This window comes from Silene latifolia, unplaced genomic scaffold, assembly GCF_048544455.1.
Source record: "Silene latifolia isolate original U9 population unplaced genomic scaffold, ASM4854445v1 scaffold_212, whole genome shotgun sequence".
Lineage (NCBI taxonomy): Eukaryota > Viridiplantae > Streptophyta > Magnoliopsida > Caryophyllales > Caryophyllaceae > Silene > Silene latifolia.
The window spans coordinates 166,668-190,027 of record NW_027413168.1 but is presented as its reverse complement, the minus strand read 5'-3'; the positions used below and the strand labels follow the sequence as shown (position 1 = coordinate 190,027).

The following is a 23,360-nucleotide window of genomic DNA, read 5'->3' as shown; positions in this document are numbered from 1 at the left end:
GAAATTTGAGTTTTCAAAATATCCCGAGACAAAGCTCTTAGCAAAATGTTTCAAGTCCTACAAATCCATGTATATTTGAGTTATGGTCGCGATTTTTTCACAAAATAAATCTTCATACCATGATTTGTTTGCCTCACAAAGCAAAATTTCAAATTTGGTTAATTAACATATTCTAAGAACAAGTACAGATCCCGCGGTATTGATAGAGTTTTTATTTTTTAGGATATTATTTATATATTTTAAATCGACACCTCAATAATATTTAATATTTCACTCAGTTGTATTTTGATATGAAATAAAAAAAAACCGAAATGTAAAACTAATCAAAGTTACTTCACAAAAAAAATATTTTATGAATATGTACAACAAACAGGTACTAGTATTAAAATAACCATTTTTACAATAAGTAGATTTAAATCAGCAAGTCTTGCTATAGACGGATATATCCGTCTATAGCAAGAGACGGGTCAAATATCCTTAAAGTGGTGACATTTTTGGGTCCACTACGCAAGTTGTTGTTTGTCTTATGCGTAATGTGGTATGTTACTTGGCCCGTCTTTAGTTATAGACGGATAGTTGCCGTCTATAATGAGATTTTGTGGATTTAAATAGTTCAAAAACATTCTAACAGAACAAGCAAAGCGTGTTGCTTATGACGGATAATGACTCACTCACAATATGCAAGTGGGGCGCTCCATTTTTGTCCCACTTGCAATCCTGCCTGCTAAAGGTCGTCGACAATTTACTAATTATCGTCGACAATTTTAATGAACTTCCAAAACTACCCCTCCCTCACACTCCCCCTTATATTTTTTTCCGTCTTGTTTTGTTTTCGTAAAAAAATAATTAATAATTACTAATAAACCCCGTTCGGGGATAGTTTGTTTTATTTTAATTTTTTAATTTATTGAAACTTATTTTAGTTAGCGATTATCGATCCACGCACCCAAAACTAATTTAAGACGGAAATTAATAATTTTTTTTTAAAAAAAAATGTTGAATAAGGGCCTGGATGAAGAAATTTTTCGTCCAGACAAGGTCCTGACAAAGAAATTTTTCGTCCGGACCATTCATGGTCTCCAGGACAAAAATATTTTTCGTCCAGACCCAAGTCCAGACGGAAAATATTTTCGTCCAGACGAAAAATATTTTCGTCCGGAAAAAAAAAAAAATTTTTAAAAAAATTTTTTTAAAAAAAAAAAAAAAAATTCCGGACGAAAATATTTTTGTCTGGACCATGGTCAGGACGAAAATTTTCTTTGTCCGGACCTTGGTCTGGACGAAAATGTTTTTCGTCCGAAATATTTTTTTTTTTTTTTTTTTTGAAAAAAAAAATCATTTTCTGACTTAGATTAATTTTTGGTGCGGTAATCGATAATCGCTAAGTTCTCGTTCATGTTGTTAATTACAAATCCCGCTTTTTTTTTTTTTTTTTTTTTTGAAAAACCGTCTTTTTTTTTGTTTGAAAGATTTTAGTGAGACGGAAATTGACTTGTGTTTTAGTGAGACGGAAATTGCATTTTAGTGAGACGGAAATGGAGTTATGTTATGGAGGGCAAACTTGAAAATTTACATTAATTGTCGACGATAATTAGTAAATTGTCGACGACGTATAGCAGGACCCCTTACAATTGTGTGAGAAAGCCACAACTTCTTAGTATCCGTCACAAATAAGAAATTGCCAAGAACAAGATTTTTAGAGTGACAAAGGGTGTAGCCTGTAGGTAGTTGGATAGGGCCACGTATTTGTGTTTGTGGGAAATACGGCTTACAAGTTATATGAGGTGCTGCACACTGCGCCGAGCGGAAGCAAGCGGCTTAACAATTACAGGTATCTCTTTCTCTTTCATCATCATCATCATCATCATTAATTTATTCAATTGAAATCAATTACGGAGTACATTACTCTAATAAGTGTTTTGAATTAGATTTTATAATTAGAGATTTTAGCAATGTCAGGTGGTTCAGTAATGTGGAGTTCAAGCATCAAGTGTTGTCATTCCAGTTTAGCAATGGTATTTCACTTTAAATAAGTAATTACTGTTGTTCTTCTGCCTTGCTTTACTTGCTGCTATAATCTGATACGGAATACTCTATTTTGTTGTTGTCTTCCAGAGATGGTACTGTACAGGAGACTCAACCACTTTACTTCCTCTTCTCATTCCCTTTATTTTTTTTTTACAATCCCTAATTCATTCTCCACTTTTAGCCAACATTCAGATTCAGTGCCGGTAGCAGGTACCACCACTACCACTGATCGTAGGCAACTCATTGTCTCATTTCTTACACTAACTGCTGGACCTTCCCTCGTCTCGCCTCATTTCGCTGCTGCTGCCTCTCAATTTGCTGATAGTGAGCTTCTCTTCTCTTCTCGTCTCTTCTTAATGCACCCACACATATGATCTTTTCTATTTTTCTCACGTCCTTTATTTCAATTTCAGTGCCAGCTCTTCGGGGAAAAGATTATGGCAAGACCAAGATGCGATATCCTGACTACACTCAAACTCTTTCTGGTCTTCAGTTTAAGGTTATCCTACACTTTTTAACTTTTACAGAGTATTTATTACCCTTGTACCTTCTTCTATCTCATTCTCATCAACCTTTCTACTTTCTTAATGCAGGATCTCAGAATGGGAAACGGGCCTAACCCAAACATAGGGGACATTGTCGTGGTAGGTCAACCTTCTGCATCATTTACAATCTTTATGCCTATGACTCTATCCATCACATTCACTTTTTAATTCCTGATGCATTTGTAAGATTTCTTCTGCCATCTGAAATCATTCTTATCATGTTTTGCCTAATTTGTTACAAGCTTTCCATGAACTGATATACGCTTGATTTTATAAGTCGTCGAGTCTGCTGCTGTTTTTGTTTTCTGCTGGAATCAGTGGCTTAATTTTATGTGCTTTGGGACATCAAGAATTCAAGACGTTTCTGGCTGTTATTCCATAGCTCTTTCAAGTTTCAAGTTTCAACAACATTTTCTTTGAAATTGCACTTGAATGCTTTCTACGTTACACCAATAGTTTAATACTCCCTCCATCCCAATTTCAACTAGGGCCATTCTGAATTTCTCATTAGCTGTTTTTACTTTTTTTTTTTCTTTTTTTTTTTTTTGCGGTTCTCTTTTATTCAAGGAGAACGATAACATATCATGGCAACTTTCAGGTGGATTGGGCTGGTTACACCATAGGGTATTATGGTCGTATATTTGAAGCTCGAAATAAGACAAAGGGTGGTTCTTTTGAGGTATGACTTTGTTTTTGCTAAAAGCTCTCTTGCCCTCATTTTTCTTGAAACATGCAATGAATGGTCAGTGTGCAATGTGTTTGTGGCTTTCTATAATGCAGGGAGATGACAAGGAGTTTTTCAAATTCAGAATAGGATCGAATGAGGTGAGAGCCTTTATATTCTGTATTGAATATGGATTTCTATTTTCTATACTTATTCTAGAGTCTCATTTTTGCCTTTTAACTTTTTCTGTTTGCTCAACTTCCTTTCTAATGCACTTGGCATTGGATTCACCATATTTTGCTGTTCAAAAAATCGCTGATTACTCCCATTTAACTTTGATAATGAAATAGATGTTGAATGAGATGAGTATCTTGTGACGACCTGTCAGGTCGGGCGGGTCGAGTCATACGGGCCTCGGATCAGGTTAGGAGAATACGGGTCAGGGAAAAAGTTTATGACGTCTTTTATTTTATCATTTTCAGCCGAAAAAACATACGTTTTAAAATTAAATCATATTTAATATTAATAATATGATTATATATATTCATTATTTGTCATACTTATATTAAGACATTAATAGAACTAAATTTATTTTAATAATTATTTTATTATTTAATGATATAAAAGTTATATAAAATTGATTTTTAAATTAAATTTTTAATTAAAAATATTACAATAATTATTTTTATATTTATTATTTCAAATCTAATATACAACTATTAATATTTTAATAATATTCTTGATTTATCTTTGATCCATCGGGTCAGATCGGGTATCATTTTGGGTCGCGGCCTTGCGGGTCAATATTTACAGGTCTTTGGGTCTTTGATCCTAAATAACCGGGTCGGGTTTACGGGTCATATGATAACTATTCGGCCAAGAGAGATGAATTTTGTGAGTTTTTGCTCTTTAGTTTTCACAAAACTTAGAGAGAATAAAAGTAGAACAACTAAAAAAATATTACATAATAATGTAGTGTATTAGAATGAATTTTTTAGAAGAGAAAACTCTTCTAAAAGGGGGCATGGGGAGCCGGTTGGGGTATGTGGTAGAGTGCCCAATGTGGGCACTTTACATCCCACAATTTGTCTTCACAAGACTAGTAGGCATGAAAGCCTAAAGCACTAGGTCATTATTGTGTTTTTAGCATATTATATAAACAACACAACAACCCCAATGCTCCCAATTTTCGGTCCATTTGTTATAAAATGGGTGACCATTTTATTTTGTCAATTTGTCACATGTGACATATAAGACATGTTACTTGACATGTTGAAATATAATGCATTTTTAACTTCTTAAAAATCATTACATTAATAAAATAAGTCACATACAAAATCAACTAGTAATTCACAATTACATATACTTAAAATGGGTCATGGAATTATAAATCAGAACAACTTGTATTTATAATAAATCATTCATTCTTATTTCAATTGTTTCATAAACAATAAATAAATCTAAGTAATAAAACAATTTAATTACTTAGACCGAATCTTATTTAATCGAATTACAATAAGACGCGTAATTTTTACTCACAAAATCGTTTGTCAATTTTAAGGAATACGATTAATTAAATAATCAATTAAGAGCGTTGCCATAGAGGCATGACCTTAGGGGATCAACTGATCACCACCGTCGTACGACAGTAATGTTAAACTCTAGTCAGCCAATCATTACCGATATGTGTTGGATCAGTTGACAATAAAATATTACTTTCCCTCATGTATTCTTAATATGAGATTTAAACATGTGATTGACAATGTGATCGCATTATTGTCGGGGACACTTACTCCAACAAAGACGACACTAAAAATGTTCAAACATTAAAATGCACACCCTATTATGAATAATAACATCAAAATAAGCAGGCATTGGTGGAACTATAGGATATTCATGGGCAATATGGTGGATGTTGGAAAGAAAGCCTGTCTTAGGCGTGCCTTGTAGACAAGGCTCACCTAACATGGCTAAGTAGTACACACTTTCCATATCTTTTTCTTTTACTAGATGTTTAAATATGATATTTCTTTTCCTCAATATTCCTAACTTGTACTCTTTTACATGTTAGCCGATTTGAAAACTCCTAAAAAGGGCGTTGTTGCCCAAAATGTTATTTGGAAATACAAATTTGTTTTTATCATCAATTACATTACAATAACATTATTCACTTGCAAATTGCGGGGGAAGGAGGAGTCAGATGTACGTAGCCTTACCCTTGTGCCAACGGCACAAAGTTCCCGAATGACCCAAGATGAAAATTGCGTAGACAACTGCATTGAATGACCGCTACTTCACAAGAGAAACAAGCGCAGTACTTTAATGAGTCATTTTGATTTACTCCATCATAATCCATAACCAAAGAGTTATGAGTCTTTGACTCCATTGGAAATATGGACAATTATCATCAATTACATTATTCTTTGAAAAAATTTACTCATTTAAATTGTTTTACCATTAATTGGGGTTTTGAAAGATCAAACAAACAATTCACTCTGGTGACCGTGATTTGGTTTATGTGGGTGGTGGGTGGCTGATGTGGGTGACGCGGCTGTGTTTTGGTCGTGTGCGGTGGTGGTGGAGGAACTCACAGCTAGCGGTGGTGGGGGTCCTAATTGGTTGTTTATTTTTTCTTAAGTTGAACGGCGAGGAAAAAAAATTGATGGAGTGAATGAGATGTAAAAATGAGAGGGGTAAAAGAGTCATAGTTGTATATGAAAGAGTAATTTGTGTACATGAAAGAACATCACCCTAATTAATTTGGTGTGAACTAAGAGGGAAGATGGGACAATGAAAATGAGATGGAGGGAGTATGATACAGAGTAGTAAATATCGTAAAATGGTCAGCCATCATTCCCTTTTAAGTTTTCTATGCTTAGATGTACTAAAAATCTTGTCTGAAGCTAAAACATTGTAAAGTGATCGATGTCTCTATGCAGGTCATTCCAGCATTTGAGGAGGCTGTCATAGGAATGTCTCTGGGTGGAATCAGAAGGTACTTTGTGCTTTTCATACTGCAATCAGAAGGTACAACGTGTATCACTCAGTTTGGATGTTATTACGTCTAGCATACGTTGATGTAATGTATACTCCATCTATTCAGAAAAGCATTTGTCTATCCATTTCTAGTCTAAATATGTTATTGTCGCTGGCAGAAAGTGTAGTGGTAGTGGTGGTGGTGTATTAGTGGGCTCATTGATCTAATAAATAAGTTTGGTTTATTCCTAATACCCGTGCAGAAAAGTGGAGGATGAAAATTGATTTGTGGGATTAGATGAAAATATGTGGGGAAAGATAAGAATTTGGAATCATTAAAGTATACTTGCAGAATGTAGCATGGTGGATAAGATAAGAATTATATACCTTATGTCGCTTTGGCATTTAAGTTAGCAAGGAAGCTTTGGCAAAGTCAGCTTCATGGGACATATTTTGAATTGTAAACTTCCTTCCCATTCCCATGGCTGGTTTGTTAGATTGGAAAAACCTTGGAGAAGATTGTAAGGCTGAGTGAGAATTTGAGGTTTATTGTGCTCTCCCCACCCCACCCCACCCAGCCAACAAGTAGCTGGAGGCGCTACGAGTCGCTCGCATCGGGACGTGGTTGAAAGTTCGTTAGTGCAAACTTCTATCTGGCTCATCCATAGCGGAATGGGATTCATTCGCTGCCTAGGTAGCCGGAGTTCGCTACCCAAAACGGTGTAGTCAGCGAACTCCTGAGCAGGTGTAATGTTGTGTTACGGAGCGGATGAAGAGAATAGAAGTACCTAGAAATGGGGACGCACTTGAAAGAAAACAATGGAAGCTTGGGAGCCATGGGTTAAGAAGTACAAGAAGATGAGGTTGTGTGTAGTTATTTTATTTTTATTAAAAAAAAGTGCTAAATTTTTGGGGAATAGGAAAATTTGATTTTTTTTCTTGCTTTTAATAGAAGAGAAAATGTACAGATAGGTGTTACAAAAAAAAAACTTACCTTGTTTCTTTGTGAATATTTTTCTTTAAAAGAGGTGGGAGTTTGGTACGGTGGTACCAGTAGGTGACTGGTGAGTAGGCCTGATCTGAATTTGAATATATTGTTTTTATTACTTTCTATTTCATCTAGCCGACCATAAATCATTTTGGGACTAAGGCTCTGATGTTGTTGTTTCGATGATGATGTTTCTATTCCATCTGAAAATGAATTAATTCAGAAGTACACGTTATTCGAACTTAGTTTAGAAGAGAAGGCTATTTCATCCAATAATAAACTACGAACCATATAAGTTATTACACTGGCTGTGCATATTGCCCTAATGATTTATGGGCAGCTATTTCATCCAACTATAAACTACAAGCCATATAACACTGGCTGTGCATTTGGCCCCTATACACAAGTTACTGTGGGGTGTGCTTACTTGTTGTAAGGCACCACTCAACTTGATTTAGACAAAAAAAACATTCTGAACCGTATCTATTCCAGTTTTATTTTTTCTCTAAACTTTTCCTTTTACCTGCTTCTACTATCCATTGGTAAATTTTCTCTCCTTTTCTCTGGCCATTATTTTTCTCCTCGTTCTTCTCTGTTCTATTCTCCTCTGAATTATGTTCTACTATGTTTTGAATGGAATTATCCTTTATTTTCTGTGCGGTTCTGTGATAATAAATGTTTCATAGATGACAATATGAGTTGCTATATGAAAATTAATTATTTCTTCTCATTGATATTTTTGATGTGATTTTATGTTTATTTTTTTTTGCAAGTATCGTATAAGGTTGAATTAATATAAAAACTTGTAGAAAAAAGTATAATACGTGATGAATTAAATAGGCCGAAGCTGGAGCTGCCAAGTGAAGTGGGCAGTTGGTAAGCTGTGTTAGTTTGTTACAGAATTTGTCAGATTGTTTGGTGTAGTTGCAGAAATACAGTTGCAGCAACATTACAGAACTCGCCTTTCATTTTCTCTGTAGAGCCTTAGGTTACCTTTATAGTATTTCAGCTTTAGCACAAATAATACAAGCAATCATCCCAAATCTTTTTTCTTTGTGGGATTCTTGTGATTGTTCCAATTCATAACTTCCCTTCCGGATTCTACCCTCGATTCTGACAATTGGTAGTAGAAGCTTGGTCCTAGTATCTTTCCTTTTGCCATTGATACATCTTTCTTGGATCTTTGAATAGCCTACCTTTCTGCTATTAAATAACCACGAAAGCTTGAAACCACCATTATAACACATCAACTAGACGTTGAAATATCATGGAGTATAAAACGAAGTTTATGGAGCAATAAATGGATGACTTAAGAAGGAAATTGAAGGAGCAATCTACACATTAAAAGCGGATATATAACTGCAGCTACCAGGGGTTTGTGAGGAAAGAGGCACATTGAACCTGCCCGTGATTATAAACCACCAGAACATACATCAACATCAACATCAACATCAACATCAGAGCCTTAATCCCAAAATGATTTGGGGTCAGCTGACATGAATCATCCTTTAGAGCCGTCCATGGGTGACGCGCACCTCAAAATGCGAAAAAAAAAAGGGAAAAATGAAAAAGAAAAGGGAGAGCGAAACATAATACAAAGTCAAGGTAAATTTATAGGTTTTATAATAAACCACCAGAACCTCCGAGCCTTAAATTCCAAAATTATTTGTGGTCCGCATGTGAAGGGGTTTGTGAGGAAGAGCTTCAACCCATATAAATGTTACATGTGAGTATCTCAGATCGAAGAAAAATGAGAATTAATTACTTTACAAGCCATTGGAGCTTATCCTCGTGTAGCCGTTGATTTTGGATGAAATCTCATTTGGGCTCATGAAGCAAACTCCCATGGGTGCGGCCTAGGCTTGTGTGAGTTATGTCACTATTTTTACATGATGAGATAAAACGAAACAAATGAAAAAACTTAACGATTGATGTAACATTGACAGTGCTAAGTCATATCGCCACATTAAGAAAACGTTTATAACCAAACAACCTAAGCTAGTAGCTAGGGAAGTACGGTATCGATCCCCGGGGAAAGGAGATGAGAAGGGAGATGATTGTAAGGTTGTCTAAACTTGCTTGTTTTGGGTGTGAGTTTGAACTGAACTAAGAAAATAAAATAAAGCAAAATAACTAAGATAGAGAAAAGATAAGTTAAGGCAGGAAACTTGGGTACTAACCCGACCCGTTTTTCAGGGTCAAGATCCGTAAATTTCGATCCGGCGACCCGTTTGACCCAAACGACCTTATTTTAGGGTCGAGACCCGACCCGAACGGGTCAACCCGTTGGGTCAAATATTATATTTGAAAAAATAGTTAAAAGATTATTTTTTTTATTACTTAAAATTACAAAAACGATTAGAAAGTTATTTTTTTTTTAACTTTTATAATATTTAATAATAAAATAACGTAATTTATTTTCGCAGTACACATTTTACTCATTTCAGTACATTTTACACCGCACTTTCCATTTACTTACCCTTGACTAAAAAAACATCAATAACTCAATTCTCTCTATTGTCAACACTAACTCTTATCAAAAATAAAAAAATTCTTCAATTATATATGATAATTTTGGTGTTGAATGAGTATTTAATTTGCTAATACAGTATAATTAATTAAATTAAAGGTTTCTTTTACCATTTTGATATCTTTTGTAATTGATTTAGGGTTTAGGTTGAAATTGAATTAAGGGTTGTGATAATTAGGGATAGAATGATTGGAGGATTATGGTGGCAGGTGGTGGTTGCATGGCGAAGAAACGGTGTCGCCGGCAGGAGAAGCGGACGACGCCGACGAGAGCGGAGGGAGAAAGGGGTCCGACTAGGCGCGAGAAGAAGGTGCGACGGTTGGCTGGTACATATTGATTCGCCTCTGGTCGCCGGTGAAGCGAACGACGGTGGTCTTGTGGTGGGGCTATGTGTGGCCGAGGGAGGGGTGGTGGTGATGGTGGTAGAAGTTGAGACTTCGGATGTTGATGTCCCGTGAAGTGATTGTTTGCATTTTTTTCTTTTTTTCATGTGTAGTACACATGGAGAGGATGGAAATGAGAGGGGTACTATGGTCAAAGTTGTACTATGACGAGTAAATTGTGTACTGCGAAAATCAATACCCTAAAATAATTAGTAAAAATAATTTATTTTAATAATTATGTCAATATAATTAATGTAAACATTGAATATGGTTAAAATATTAATTTTAAATATGTTTCACATTTTTAAAAAAATATTTCTTTGATTAAAAAAATTGTTAAAAATTATTTCTTGACCCGTATTCTGACCCTAACCGTACCCGTGACCCGACATATATTTGACCCGGCCCGTATGACCGGACCCACCCGACCCATTTGACAGGTCTAGGTTCAAATGATGAATGGTGACTCCCTAGACTAGGGCTCTCATAACTTAACAAAGTTAATCTACCAAGCACCATGAATTTGTAACAAGGGTAAGTGTTGATACACTCAAAACCAATGATATAAGAGATAATCGAATAGCAAGACGAGTCAAGCAATTCAAACACTACATGTGGTTTACGCTTATGGGTAATCAATTCATAATCAAACCTAAAGGCAATCAATCAAGACCATCCATTTTAACCATCATAATCCCCCTGAGACCCAAGATTAGACAACTCACTAGACATAATTAAATTAACACTAAATACTTTAATAACTATTTCAAACATGATTAAAAGCAAAGTAAAGCAATAAAGATTAAAACTTTTAGATAATTAACAAGGAACAATGAAACTAAAAGGGAAAGATGAGATCTTTACCAATAAAAAGAAGTTGAATGCAAGAGGAGGGAACTTGAACTTAACCAAAAGATGAACTTTAACATAAATAGACTAACTATTACATGATTAAAGCTAAGCTAAAGACAAAACTAGATCAAGGGTTATTCCTAATGTGAGAGAGATCCTCAAAAATTACAAAGGGGTATTAATACCCGTAGGAACTTGGAAGAAAAAAGCTGAAGAACGTTGAACCGGGTGAACTCGGAGGACTATTACTATATTGTTTACGTATCAACAAAAAATGTTGTTATTAATCGACTTTTTTGTTAATATCTAAACATCTTCGCCCATTTCTATCTCCCAACCACCATCACTTTCCTTCATTTTTTAGTTTATTTAAGCTCTCTATTACTTTACAGTTATCCTATCCCAAACGAGCCCTAATAATTTAAGAAATAAAGATGATGTTGTGGCATCGATGGTGAGGTGTTAGTATTTCGCTGTAATGGGCAAAGTTCAAGGATTGTGGTATGCATTTCGCTTTGTTTTTTTTTTTCAATTATTTTGACCCTCTTGAAATTGAGACTGCCTCCACCACTCTTTGTACGATTATCTTTCCATAGGCCTTATACGAGTATATCACAGTGTCAAGTAATGTTTTAATTTAGGAGGAGTATTAATATTAACTAAAGGGAACGGTTGTCTCATGTTCATTGGCAAATTTAATGGGACGTGAGTCATGTCCCATTAAATTTGCCACACTGTGACTATGTGAGTAGACAAACAATCAAAGATCTGCCAGTAGACTTGGTCTAGTGTCTTAGCTAGTATTTGTTCGACTTTGCGATTGTGCAGGATTGTAGTGCCCCCGGAACTGGGATACCCTGAAAATGATTACAACAAGAAGGGACCTAGGCCAGCTACGTTTTCGGTATTGTTGAGATTTACCGTTCTTTGATTACCTTTGCACGTCATTGTTTGAAATTGTTGACGCATTTCTGTCTGCAGGGACAAAGGGCGTTGGATTTTGTGTTGAGGAACCAAGGATTGATAGACAAGACACTGTTATTTGATATTGAGCTTCTTAAAATCATACCGAACTAGAAAATCATTCCCAACTGAAGTATGATCGATGTGTATATGATGAACCAAGGAGCTCTACGTACTGTCTATGTTATGATAGAGTCGCCATCCAATTTATATTATTCGTTTTTGGGTAAATTGTAAATGAAAACTTATATATTGTCCCTCCATTCCACTCAATTTCTATTCATTTGGGTTTTTGCATTGCAAATGTATTAGGAAAATTATTATTTTGTTCTATTTCACAACTTCATCGCAAATTGCTCCAAGTCTCAACCCTTTTAACGCCCACCCTCGCACCACCCTCACATTATCATGCTTCAAGTATTCTGTAAATGGGGCCCAATATCCCTTCCTAAAAAATTTATAGTAATGTGCATAGTCAGATGTATCATTTGGAATGGAGCGTTAAGAGCATCCGCAAAGGTGAGACTCCCCATATTTTCTCTTTCATTTTTTTATTCGTCCACCTCATTTTTCACTAACTTTTACATTTACCCTCCCCAATTCATATCTACATCTATATAACAATGGGGTTCCCCAACACACACCCAAATATATGGGAACCTCCCCAAAATAACACTTTTTATCCTTCTTATTTTTTTGGGGACCTCCTCTATAAATGGTGGAGCCTCTAATTAAGGGGAAGTGTGTGCAATAATGAGGTTCCCCATTTGAGGAGAGAGAGGACATATGGGGAGGCATTTTTCCACCTTTGCGGATGCTCTAATACAAGTTACAGAAGCATCAACTTAAGAATTGCTAACTACATTCGGAGTAAATAATAGAGATGTGGATAAAGATAGAAAGTGAGAATTCCGAGAAATGAAAGAGCAAACGAGTTGAGTCAGGTGGCCGTCTGGCATATTATGTCATTTAGAAATTATTATAGATAATCTGATCGAGGAAGATTCATTTTATTTTGTAGCCTTTGGGATGCTTTTTCTTGCCTACATACACACATACATACATACACATACATACATACATACATACATACCCAGTTTTTTAAATTATTTCTAATTATTTCTGAGCTGAACGATGGAACCTTCACTTCTTACATGTGCTGGAATAATGCACTGAGTTTACATACAGTACAAGTTTGAGAGCCTGAATACAAGTTGTGAATTGATCTGTACACAAAAATACTCTGTGTTTTGAGCATAGAATATAGTGATGAGTGGAGCATAGGAATACAAAAAAATGAATAGAAGAAAGAAGTGAGGATTGATGAATGATGAATGATATCGGAGGTTAGTTTTTGAAAAGACCAAAGAGAGATTTAATAGCATTGACGGCACTCTCGTTGATGAAGGATTCATCAAATCTTTTCATGAGTGTCTCAAAGTCAGGAGATGTCCTAAGGTTTGCGAGATCTGGGTCACTTCGGATTCTCTGTATGGACATTACAAATATATACTCCAGTAAGCAATTGTATGTAGTAATTAATAGTAGTATCCGTCCGTAGTAGGAAATAGGAAATGGAAATGCAAGTAAGTACCTTGAAGTCTTCATATCCTTGTTTCAAAGCATCTTCAAGAGCTGATAAGCTAGCTTGAATCTGCCAGTAGTGAGTCAGTCAGTCAGTCAGTCATAGTAATAAATAATCTTATCTAGCCAAAGTAGAAATGTAATAATATAAAAGCAAGCTACCTGATTAAGCTTGGAATAACAACAAGCCACATTGTAACTGGCCACTGATGCTTCATCAGGGGTAGGCATTGATCCCAGTACCGACTCGAACTTCTCCCGTGCTTCCTCATACTTCCCCGCCCTTTTATTAAAACAAATCAAATTAATTTATTTATTAATTAATTAATTAATATTATATATAGTTGGATTGGCACTGGGTACTACTGACTTGTATAGCTGTAGGCCTTCCACAAGGTCTTTTTCCCTCCCTTTTTTCTGTTCCATCTTCCTCTGGTAATTTTGGAGCTACATATTATTATAACAAACTCTCTACTGTTAGTAATTTCTATAGATAGATTTATTTATTAATAATGAAAATTTGAAAAGAAAAGAAAGAAAACAACTGACTTGAATCTCTCGGACACGATTAGAAATGAAACCGGAATTCCTCTCGGCTCGGATGATTTCCTTTTCGGAAAGCTGGCCTCCAGAGCCATAATCAAGGTTGCCAAATCGCTTCTGCATTTTCATATAAAGAGGACCAATCCTCTGGCGAATGGTGTACATAGTTCTCCCGTATTCAGCAGCAGGCCATAATTCAGTTCCAAACACGGCGCTCGTCGCAATAACCTTGTCACCCACCGTAAATTTGCCGGTCCTATCCGCGGATAACCCAGGGGCGATGGCATCTATATAAGTACCTCCGTCTCTGCCTTTGGCAAACCTCAATCCGTAAGGCTGCTCAATTTCGACTTCATATTCTTCGTAAGTCTCTTCATCTGAATTTTCTCCATCAGAAGCGGCAGCAGCAGCCGCTTTGAGATGGAGAAACCTGAAGGAGGTGTTGGTATTGGAAATGAGGGTTACATTTACATGTGGTGACGACGGCAATGTTGGAAAGTGAAGTTTAGCAGAGGATACAGGTTTGATCAAGGACCAACGACTGAGGGTGTTCATGGTTTGGTAGAGATGCACATTGCTTGCGGCCGTTGCCATCGCTTACAAATTAATTAGTCGTGCTGCTGTAAAGACTGTAACAAAGATTACAAATTAGGCTTGATCTAGGGATGTCAATGGGGCAGGACAAAAGGCAGCAACCTAATAGCATTGAAAAACAATGAAGAATAATTGAAAAGTAATTTTTACCTGGAATAGAAATAGAATTAAGATGGCAGCAGCAGCAGTAGTAGCAAGCTAAGCATGAACAAGGATCAAGTGGTTATGAGGGGCAGTATCAGTAGGATGCCTTTTGGATAAACGCTCTACATTTTTTTTTTTTTTTTTCCTTTTGTGGTGGAGCTGCTCTCAAACTTTTGTGAATGCCAATGCTAAGATCAATTAGTCTCCCTTGTGACGGCACCTATCCGTCACAAGGGAGAGACGGGTATATTTGATACCATATTGTTGTAAATGGAGCAGCTTGACCCGTGACACATAAAAAAAGAAAGAAATTTGAGTGGGACATGGATTTGACATTTTGGGTTAAAAAATTAATTGTTTTGTTCTTTCCCTTCCCAATGCGCACGGTTAACAATCACAATTACTTTCTTCTCTCATCAAAAGTTTTCAAATCCCTGCCCTCTCTCTTCTGAAACTCCTCATCTTCATCTCTCAAACTCCAACTCCTCATCTTCATCTTCATCTCCGCAACTTTTCTCCATTTAATCCTCTCTTTAAGCAATAAAAAAACACAAGAACTTTTTTTCTTCATCTTGATCGTCTATTACAGTGGTAACATTTGACAAGGAGGATGGGGAAAAAGCAAATGGCGAGAAGGACAACACCAAAGAAACAAATGGAAGGTATTTCTTCAACTTGAATCGCCATTTTTTGGTAACAGTTTTGTTCAGTAATCACATTTGGTTTTAGGGTTTTTTTGGTAAGATTTTGGTAACAAAGTAATGATGACATTGGCATAAAAATCTTCAAATGAGGGCGTAAATATGAGACAATAATCAGATTAGGTTTATTGTTTTTTACAAGAGAAATATGCATTTTATTTGAAGTCAGATTACGTTTTGATGGTTTTTTCCAGAAAAAAATGGTTATTTCTCGGTTTTTTTCCAGAAAAATTGTTTTGCATGTTGACTGAAATGGCTTCGCATGTTGATCAGTTTATGTTTTAAGGTTTTTAGGCTTTAGGTTTTTAGGCTTTAGGGTAGTTTCTGATAATATTTTGGTATTCAAAATGTCACCAGGTGAGAAGAAAGGAAAAGGAAAGGTTGGCATGCAGAAGGGTAAAGAGAAGGTCCAATCTGGGGTTTCCTTCAGAGAACCGGTGGAGACGGATAAAGGGGAAGACAGTGATGCGTCAGAAGAGATTTCTGAGGACACAGAAGCGAGTAGTCATGGGGACGGGGAAGGCAGTGGTGATGAGGAAGGCAGTGTTGAGGAGGGTGGCAGTGCTGAGGGCGAGAAGCAGGGGTCGGAATCAGACGATGGTCGTTTGGCAGAGGTGCTTAATCAAGTGGTGAAAATGGCAGCTGCTCTTGGGGAAAAGAAGAAGAGGAAGGAAGATAAGACGCCAGAAGACGGTAAGCCTAACATCTTACCACATTAGTGTAGACCAGAAATTATCAACAAAATCAACTTTTCTCTGTTGTTTATAGGTTTGAGCACCATATGACAGGGTAACAGATATGCTAAACACATGGTCACATAATTCTGATCATTAAAATGTGACCATATGTGGTGAAATATGACCACTTTACAAATACCAGAATACTTAATGTGGTATCAGATTTAGTAATCACATGGTCGCATATTTCTGATAATTAAAATGTGACCGTATATGGTGAAATGTAACCACCTTACTGGAGAGCAATTATCAAAATATGGTAACAGATTGACAATGAAATGGTGACATATATCTATTCTTTAAAGTGGGACCATATGTGCTGAAAAATGTGCTGAAATTTCACCACCTTACCGGATACCACCAAACTTAATATGGTATCAGATTTACTAATCACATAGTGACATATTGTCGATGATTAAAATGTGACCATATGTGATGAAATGTGACCACATTACTGTAGAGCTAAAAACTTAAAATGGTAACATAAAAGACAAAAGATGGGGAAACATGAATTAACATGGTGACATATTTAGATATTTGTAGTATGTGACCGTTTTTGTTAAACAATGAACTTCCGACATATAGTTCCATATATGTTAACATAGTGACATATATATGATTAAACAGTGACCAATGTGTGGTTGTTTTAGTTGTGACCACAATAGTTTAGAAATGTACATATATTTGATTCATATGTGAGGGCATTTGATAAATGTAAAAATGGTGACATGTACTTTAGTGTTCAAATGTCACCATATTTCAGTACTTTAGTGTTCAAATGTCACCATATTTTGCTAATCTTAAATGGTTACATTGTTATCTTAAGATGGTCACATAGTAATAATGTTGACATGTATGACAGTATTTTAAAATGGTATCATAAAAGACAAAAGATGGCGACACATGAATTAAGATGGTGACATATTTTGATATTTGTAATATGTTACCACTTTTGTTAAAAAATTAACTTTCGACATATAGTTCCATATTTGTTAACATAGTGACATATATATGATAAAACAGTGACCAATGTGTGGTTGTCTTAGTAGTGACCACAATAGTTTAGAAATGTACTTAAGTGTTCAAATGTGACCATATGTGAGGGCATCTAATAAATCAACAAAATGGTGACATGTACTTTAGTGTTCAAATGTGACCATATTTCAGAAATTTAGCTAATCTAAAATGGTTACATTGTTAACCAAAAATGGTCACATATTAATTATGTTTACATGAATGACAGTATTTTAAGATGGTCACAATAATGACAATATTATGTAATGTGACCATTTTGTGTGTTACATGTAGAGACATCTGTGAAACCTGTGCAAGAAGAGCAATCTGTGAAAGCTGCGAATGTTGTGGAAAGGTCGAAGGAGCTTGAGGTTGGGCAAGGGTCGAAGAGAAAGTTACCTGAAGGGGCAGTGGTCCCAAAAAAGAAACGAATAAGAAAGGAAGGAACGTATGTTTACCATTTTATTGTATCTGATGAATTGTTCGACATCATGTTATCATGTTAAGCTTTTTTTTTTAAATATTAATACATTGACTCCGAATATAGGAAGATGAAGGAGGTCGAGGGACATGGATCACCAGCTTCCCTACACTACGTCATAGAGCATTTATCGTCAGCTCAGAGGAAGGATGTTGAGGATATAGGGTTTGGAGGTCTTCTCGAGTCAAGGCATCTAAGTTTATTCATACCATGGTTGATTGGCTGTTGGAACGATATGATACGCACACTAGGCTGCTTTTGTTTAATAGGTTTGTTCATTTCTCAATCAGTAAGCATGATGTTTACGATGTATTCATGTTACCGTGTGAAGGGGAGGATGTGCCAACTGTTACAGATGATAAAGACCTAGTACAGTGTTGGAGAAAGAGATTTGGTGCTTTACCAAATAAGGATATAAAGCTGGACCAAGTTGTTAGAGTTGAGATGCTGAAATTGGTGGACGGTGGACCAGATTTTAAGAGGTTGTTTGTGTTATTTGCAATGGGATCGTTTTTGGCCCCGACTGTGCACAATCGAATCGACACTAGGTTGATTGGGGCAGTGGAGGATGTTGATGCCATACCAAAGATGGATTGGTGTTCATACATTATGGATCGTTTTGACAATTCCGTTGACTCATGGAAAGAAAACGAGGGCAAAAGCATGGGGGGGTGCCTAATGTTCTTCCAGATAGTGTACTTTCATCGCCTGATTTGGAGGGGTTTGCCTGAGAAGAGGACACTACCCCTGATACGTCATTGGACCTATGACGCAATGAAGAAGCGAGTTAAGGAGGAGTGCAAAGCTTACACCGTGCATAGGGGATTTGGTATAGGGGTGTGGGATCTGACCACGTATCCGATATCACTTTTTCTGGAAAAGACATTCTACAAGGTTGCGGTTGACAGGGTTGAAGCTGAAGTGACCGCTATCCGGCAGGAGGCAGCTCGACAGGCCGAGAAGGACGACGCTGGGGTGGAGGCTATCAGGAAGGAGGCGGGTCGTGCAGCCGAGAAGGATACAATTGCACAGGATACTGGAAGTAGGACTGTGACTTTCACACTTCCAGACGACCTCCCTTCTGATGAGGATCTTCGCTTTCTGTACAACGACGTAAGTACTAGCACTTTAATAAATTCAAAAACAATTTATACTGAATGATATGTACAAACAAAACTTACACTGCTGCTGTCTGAATTGTGACAGAATGTAATGTGTTGAAATGTTTAATATGGTCACATTTTAGGACTAAGGTGGCTACATTCTGATTCAGTCCTGAAATGTGACCGTTATAGTCGAAATATGCTGCTTTGTAGTAGAGATAAAATCTTGACATTCTGATTATATATGGTAACATTATCCTTTAGTGTGAAATGTTGGTATTGTATGGCCAAATGTTACCGTGGTAGTTGTACATTTTTTAATCTAAAATGGTGACATTCTTGGTTAAGATAGTTACATTCCGATTAATAAACTAAAAATATGACAATGATAGTTCTGATATCTTCTTTTTTATTAATAGAGTAAAGGGTGACATTTTGATAAGGAATGGTTACATTCATATGGAATGTGAACTTGGGACCACTATATATTAGATATGTAAGGTGTTTTATTATGAAATAGGACAGAATGTTGTCTGTGTGTAATATTTAAAATGGTGCCACTGTATCTGAAAATGGTTACATTTTTTCAACCATTTCTTACATTCATATGGAGTTTTGACATGTGACCATCATAGCTGTTATATGTTGGTGTTTGTTGCAAATTTTAAATGATGACATTCTGACTGCAGGTGGTTACATTATGATTCATTGTTAAAATGTGAGTCATCTAAGTGTGATTTTTTGCTGTGCAGCCACGTGTACTTAAATGGTACCAGACAAAGAGGAACCAGAAGTTGATTTCACGCTTACATCGTGACGTGGCAGCAGAAATGATGTCGGATCCTCCCCTATCTCAGCAGGTGCAGCAACAGCATGAAGGAATTGGTGAAGCGGCGGGTGAAGCGGAGCAGACCTTCTCGCAGAGATTGGATAGCGACCCTGCATTCTATGCTGAGTTCATAGCAATGCTTGATCAAGTGGACGCAGCTATGGAGAACGTGGTCCTCCCGCCATCCTTTGATCTGGGGTTAGATGACATTGGAGAAAAAACACCCGCCAGGTCGTACGCGCTAAGGTACACTCGTGCTCGAGACCGCGCACCAGGAGGACCCGTTAACAATGCCGCTCCGGAAGTAAGCCGTGCACCGAACCGTCCAGTCCCAAAGCCTGCCGGAAAGAAGAAGGCAGTTCCTGCCGTATCTCGTTAGTTTAATTGTTGGTTTTTATAATGAAGACTTTGTAGTTGTTGGTCGTTTTGGTAATGTAGTGTTTTGGGACAAAACTTTGTGTCCTTCGGGCTGTGAACGGACTGACAAATAGCCCTTGTTTTGTAAACATTTGAACTACCCATGCTATGACATGGGTGCACTAATGTGGTCACATTATTAGCAGTAATGTAGTTACAATTTCAGCATGTCTTTAAATTGTGCAAATTTTATTACGCAATTAAACAACAACATGCGTTTTGCTTAAAAGGGCAACACTGAACCTTAAAATGGTGACAGTTTGGTAAATTCATATTGTGTTTAAAAATGTTAACGCGGTTGTGTATAATGTCACCATTTTATAGAGTTTCTGTAATGTAAACAAATGCCATAGAGAATCATTGTCTTTCATATATATTGTCAATGTGTCGTGTATAAGGTGACCATATTACAATTAAAATTGTGCAAATTTTATTAAGCAATTTGACAGCAACATGCGTTTTGCTTAAATGGGCAACACATAACCTTAAAATGGTTACAATATACAATTTTGTAAATTTATATTGTTAACAAATGGTAACACATGGCATTGTGATTGTTGACATTGTCTATAATGTCACCATTTTATAGAGTTTACAATGTGTAAACAAATACAATAGATAATCATTGTCTTTCATATATATTGTCAATGTGTAGGCTATAAGGTGACCATATTAGAGTTAATTGTTACCTTTATGAGCAGAAATTAATGACTAGTCATAGGATGAGTTATTTCAAATATATTTAGTTAAAAGGGTAACATATGGATCAAACAATGATACATTTGTGAGCAACAATGGTGACATATGGGGCAAAATAAGCAAACGTTGGTATATATCAGAATGTTTGCACAAAAACCGTGTCAGGATAAGTTTCCAAGTTGACCCAAAATAAAGGCATTTAGATAGCAAAACCCATACAACCAAACATGGGCACATAAGTCCACTTGTTTGGGGACATTAGTGATATTTGGTCCGCAGTAGTACAAAACACCTAAGGATTGCAATGTACATGGTATGTCATATAAGACGCGGCACAGCGACGTACATAGTACTATCCCCTGTCCCAACTTCAGACCCTTTCTTAGCCTTTTTCCTCGTGCCCATGTTCCTTTTTTTTCGTTGACTACGACCCTTAGTAGTACAACGTACAGGGTCAAGAATAGGAGGCTCGGACCCATCAACAGTTGGTTCCTTTTCCTCCATATTAAGCTTAGAAAGTAACAATTCGACCTCCTCATTCGCTTTAATAAAGAGCTTATCCACGACACCTCTTGCATCAGAGACACTCTGACAGTTGCTGATGAGATAGTTCATAGCCGTCAACATTGATCGACGCCAATTGATGGCGTCATGAGCGGCATTTCTGCGTATGTCGCTTGGCAGGAACCTCTCCCACACTATAGTCTTTGAAAATTTGGTCCATCTACGGAGTATGTACCTTTCCGGTATCTCGACAACAGAATGCATGTGGAGGATACGGATGATGTGACTGCAAAGCATACCCTTAACCTGGAAGTTTCGGCACGTACATTCTGTTAGCTGGTTCTTACAATCGTACGTCACATGATGGTTGTTCTCCTCTTGGGCAGCAGGGTAGACACGATACAACAACACCTGAGGGTCATCAATCGGAAGGATGACAGCACGAGTACCCATGGCAAGCGCGAATTCTTTCTCAAACACTCGAAACAGCTCCAATGTGTAAACCTGAGATGCATGTAGTAACAAATCCACTAGAGGGTACACAGAAGATGGAGTGGATTTTATACCGTTGAATTCTTTACGCTCTTCCTCACCCCGCCATCTTTTGACCGTGTTTTCAAATATCCCAAAGAATTCGGTAACAGATGTAGTCTTAGAAGCTTGAAAACCCATTGCATGGTTTGTGCTCTCACTCCTTTGGGACGATAAAATCCCGGCTGAAAAGAATTGATTGTTGAAAGCAGTGCTCCATTTGGCTCTATGTTTGTACAATCTCTTAAACCAATTATGGTTGACTAACCCATAATCTGACAACATTTTATGCCAAGTCTGCTCAAATTCAGCCTCATTGTAGCAACCATGAAGGCATTTGTTGAATAGATTTTGGAACGGACGATCACCCTTTAGTTTACCGAAGTGAGATATGGCGTTTTGTTGAATGTGCCACTGACATAGACGATGTCTGGTTTGTGGATAAACCTGTCACCATTGTAACGTTATCAATACTGAAGTGGTCTATAGAAAATATGAGAAACTGTAACCATATTAGCATATATTTCTACAAGCAAAGATGGTCACATATATGGCATATTCTGATGACATGACAAAATGTGACAAAATGTTACTATCTTAAGTAATGTTATTGTTAAGAAAGATGGTAACATTTGTGGTCTATAGACAATATGGAAAAATGTAACCATATTAGCATATGTTTCTACAAACAAAGATGGTCACATATATCGCATATTCTGCTGACATGAGAAAATAGGACATAATGTTACTATCTTAAGTAATGTTATTGTTAAGAAAGATGGTAACATTTGTGGTCTATAGATTTACTTGAAAAATGTAACCATATTAGCATATGTTTCTACAACAAAGATGGTCACATATATGGCATATTCTGCTGACATGAGAAATAGGACATAATGTTACTATCTTAAGTAATGTTAGTGTTAAGAAAGATGGTAACATTTGTGGCGAAACATGGCGACACATACAATATGACCCAGTGTAACCATATTAGTAAAACATAAACGTCATACTGTTTCAATTGCATTTGCTATTGCTTGGTCTTGGTCAGTGAAGATAGAGACAGGACGAACATCCTCACCCATGGATTCGTTGAAAACCTTGAACAACCACTCGAATGATTCTTCCTTTTCGTTCGACAGAAAAGCACAACCAAACATGACATTGGACCAATGGTTGTTAATACCAACAAAGGCTCCACAAATGAGATTGTACCTATTGGTTCGATAAGTTGTATCAAAGATTTTAAGATCTCCGTACAACAAATAGTCATCTCTCATCATCGCATCCCGCCAAAACAGGTTACTTAATCGCCTTTTTCAAACTCAAACGCGGAAAAAGAAACCCGGCTCCTCCGCTTGCCTACTAGTCATGAGGTTGATCAAAGTGGCTGCATCGCCACCTTCAATTGATTTCATCTTCAATCTGTTAACGTAATTAATATGGTCTCGCTTTGTGTGACCGACAAACGAATCACCACCAGCCCCGGCCGCAGCAACCCTAAATTGGACTGAAGGAGGAACATGCGCTTCAGTCATTGCCTTTATTAA

General features: G+C 36.8%; 4 protein-coding genes across 11 annotated transcripts; 2 read left to right on the top strand and 2 right to left on the bottom strand.

Annotated features, from left to right (window-relative positions):
- The first annotated feature begins 1,683 nt into the window (after positions 1-1,683).
- LOC141638668 (peptidyl-prolyl cis-trans isomerase FKBP19, chloroplastic) lies at positions 1,684-12,226 on the top strand. Of its 8 annotated transcripts, none has more exons than XR_012542178.1 (10): positions 1,684-1,831; positions 1,960-2,015; positions 2,210-2,352; positions 2,442-2,527; positions 2,622-2,672; positions 3,172-3,252; positions 3,354-3,398; positions 6,177-6,264; positions 11,795-11,870; positions 11,948-12,226. XR_012542178.1 is itself a non-coding variant. In XM_074448011.1 (10 exons), coding segments are annotated over exons 3-10 (492 nt in total). In that variant the 5' UTR covers positions 1,684-1,831; positions 1,960-2,015; positions 2,210-2,351; the 3' UTR covers positions 12,044-12,226. The 8 variants fall into 8 exon arrangements, 6 of the variants coding, with proteins under 6 accessions (XP_074304112.1, XP_074304117.1, XP_074304114.1 ...); XM_074448011.1 differs by having other exon boundaries at positions 6,177-6,232; XM_074448016.1 differs by having other exon boundaries at positions 1,960-2,033; positions 6,177-6,232.
- An 894-nt stretch (positions 12,227-13,120) lies between these two features.
- LOC141638667 (protein MET1, chloroplastic-like) lies at positions 13,121-14,991 on the bottom strand. Its single transcript, XM_074448010.1, has 6 exons — positions 14,801-14,991; positions 14,063-14,685; positions 13,884-13,960; positions 13,676-13,796; positions 13,524-13,583; positions 13,121-13,417 (listed from the first exon to the last, which is right to left on the bottom strand). Exons 2-6 carry the CDS (start codon positions 14,648-14,650, stop codon positions 13,277-13,279), a joined length of 987 nt encoding a protein of 328 aa, XP_074304111.1. The 5' UTR covers positions 14,651-14,685; positions 14,801-14,991; the 3' UTR covers positions 13,121-13,276.
- A 2,866-nt stretch (positions 14,992-17,857) lies between these two features.
- LOC141638666 (uncharacterized) lies at positions 17,858-20,235 on the top strand. Its single transcript, XM_074448009.1, has 2 exons — positions 17,858-18,840; positions 19,583-20,235. Exons 1-2 carry the CDS (start codon positions 17,938-17,940, stop codon positions 20,036-20,038), a joined length of 1,359 nt encoding a protein of 452 aa, XP_074304110.1. The 5' UTR covers positions 17,858-17,937; the 3' UTR covers positions 20,039-20,235.
- A 646-nt stretch (positions 20,236-20,881) lies between these two features.
- On the bottom strand, positions 20,882-23,103 carry LOC141638661 (protein FAR1-RELATED SEQUENCE 5-like). Its single transcript, XM_074448004.1, has 2 exons — positions 22,824-23,103; positions 20,882-22,257 (listed from the first exon to the last, which is right to left on the bottom strand). The coding sequence occupies exons 1-2, from the start codon at positions 23,091-23,093 to the stop codon at positions 21,094-21,096; spliced, it is 1,434 nt and encodes a 477-aa protein (XP_074304105.1). The 5' UTR covers positions 23,094-23,103; the 3' UTR covers positions 20,882-21,093.
- Between the last annotated feature and the right edge of the window lie 257 nt (positions 23,104-23,360).

Excerpts from the sequence above, each read along its gene's own strand:
- LOC141638668 (XM_074448011.1), top strand. Across the intron at positions 2,673-3,171 it reads ACATAGGGGACATTGTCGTG|GTGGATTGGGCTGGTTACAC; the intron begins GTAGGTCAACCT and ends GGCAACTTTCAG. Across the intron at positions 6,233-11,794 it reads TCTCTGGGTGGAATCAGAAG|GATTGTAGTGCCCCCGGAAC; the intron begins GTACTTTGTGCT and ends GCGATTGTGCAG.
- LOC141638667 (XM_074448010.1), bottom strand. The coding sequence starts at position 14,650 with ATGGCAACGGCCGCAAGCAATGTGCATCTCTACCAAACCATGAACACC. Across the intron at positions 13,797-13,883 it reads GAAGGCCTACAGCTATACAA|GGCGGGGAAGTATGAGGAAG; the intron begins GTCAGTAGTACC and ends TTTTAATAAAAG. Across the intron at positions 13,584-13,675 it reads GTTATTCCAAGCTTAATCAG|ATTCAAGCTAGCTTATCAGC; the intron begins GTAGCTTGCTTT and ends CACTACTGGCAG.
- LOC141638666 (XM_074448009.1), top strand. The coding sequence starts at position 17,938 with ATGGTTGATTGGCTGTTGGAACGATATGATACGCACACTAGGCTGCTT. Across the intron at positions 18,841-19,582 it reads TTCGCTTTCTGTACAACGAC|CCACGTGTACTTAAATGGTA; the intron begins GTAAGTACTAGC and ends TTTGCTGTGCAG.
- LOC141638661 (XM_074448004.1), bottom strand. The coding sequence starts at position 23,093 with ATGATGAGAGATGACTATTTGTTGTACGGAGATCTTAAAATCTTTGAT. Across the intron at positions 22,258-22,823 it reads TAGCAAATGCAATTGAAACA|GTTTATCCACAAACCAGACA; the intron begins GTATGACGTTTA and ends CAATGGTGACAG.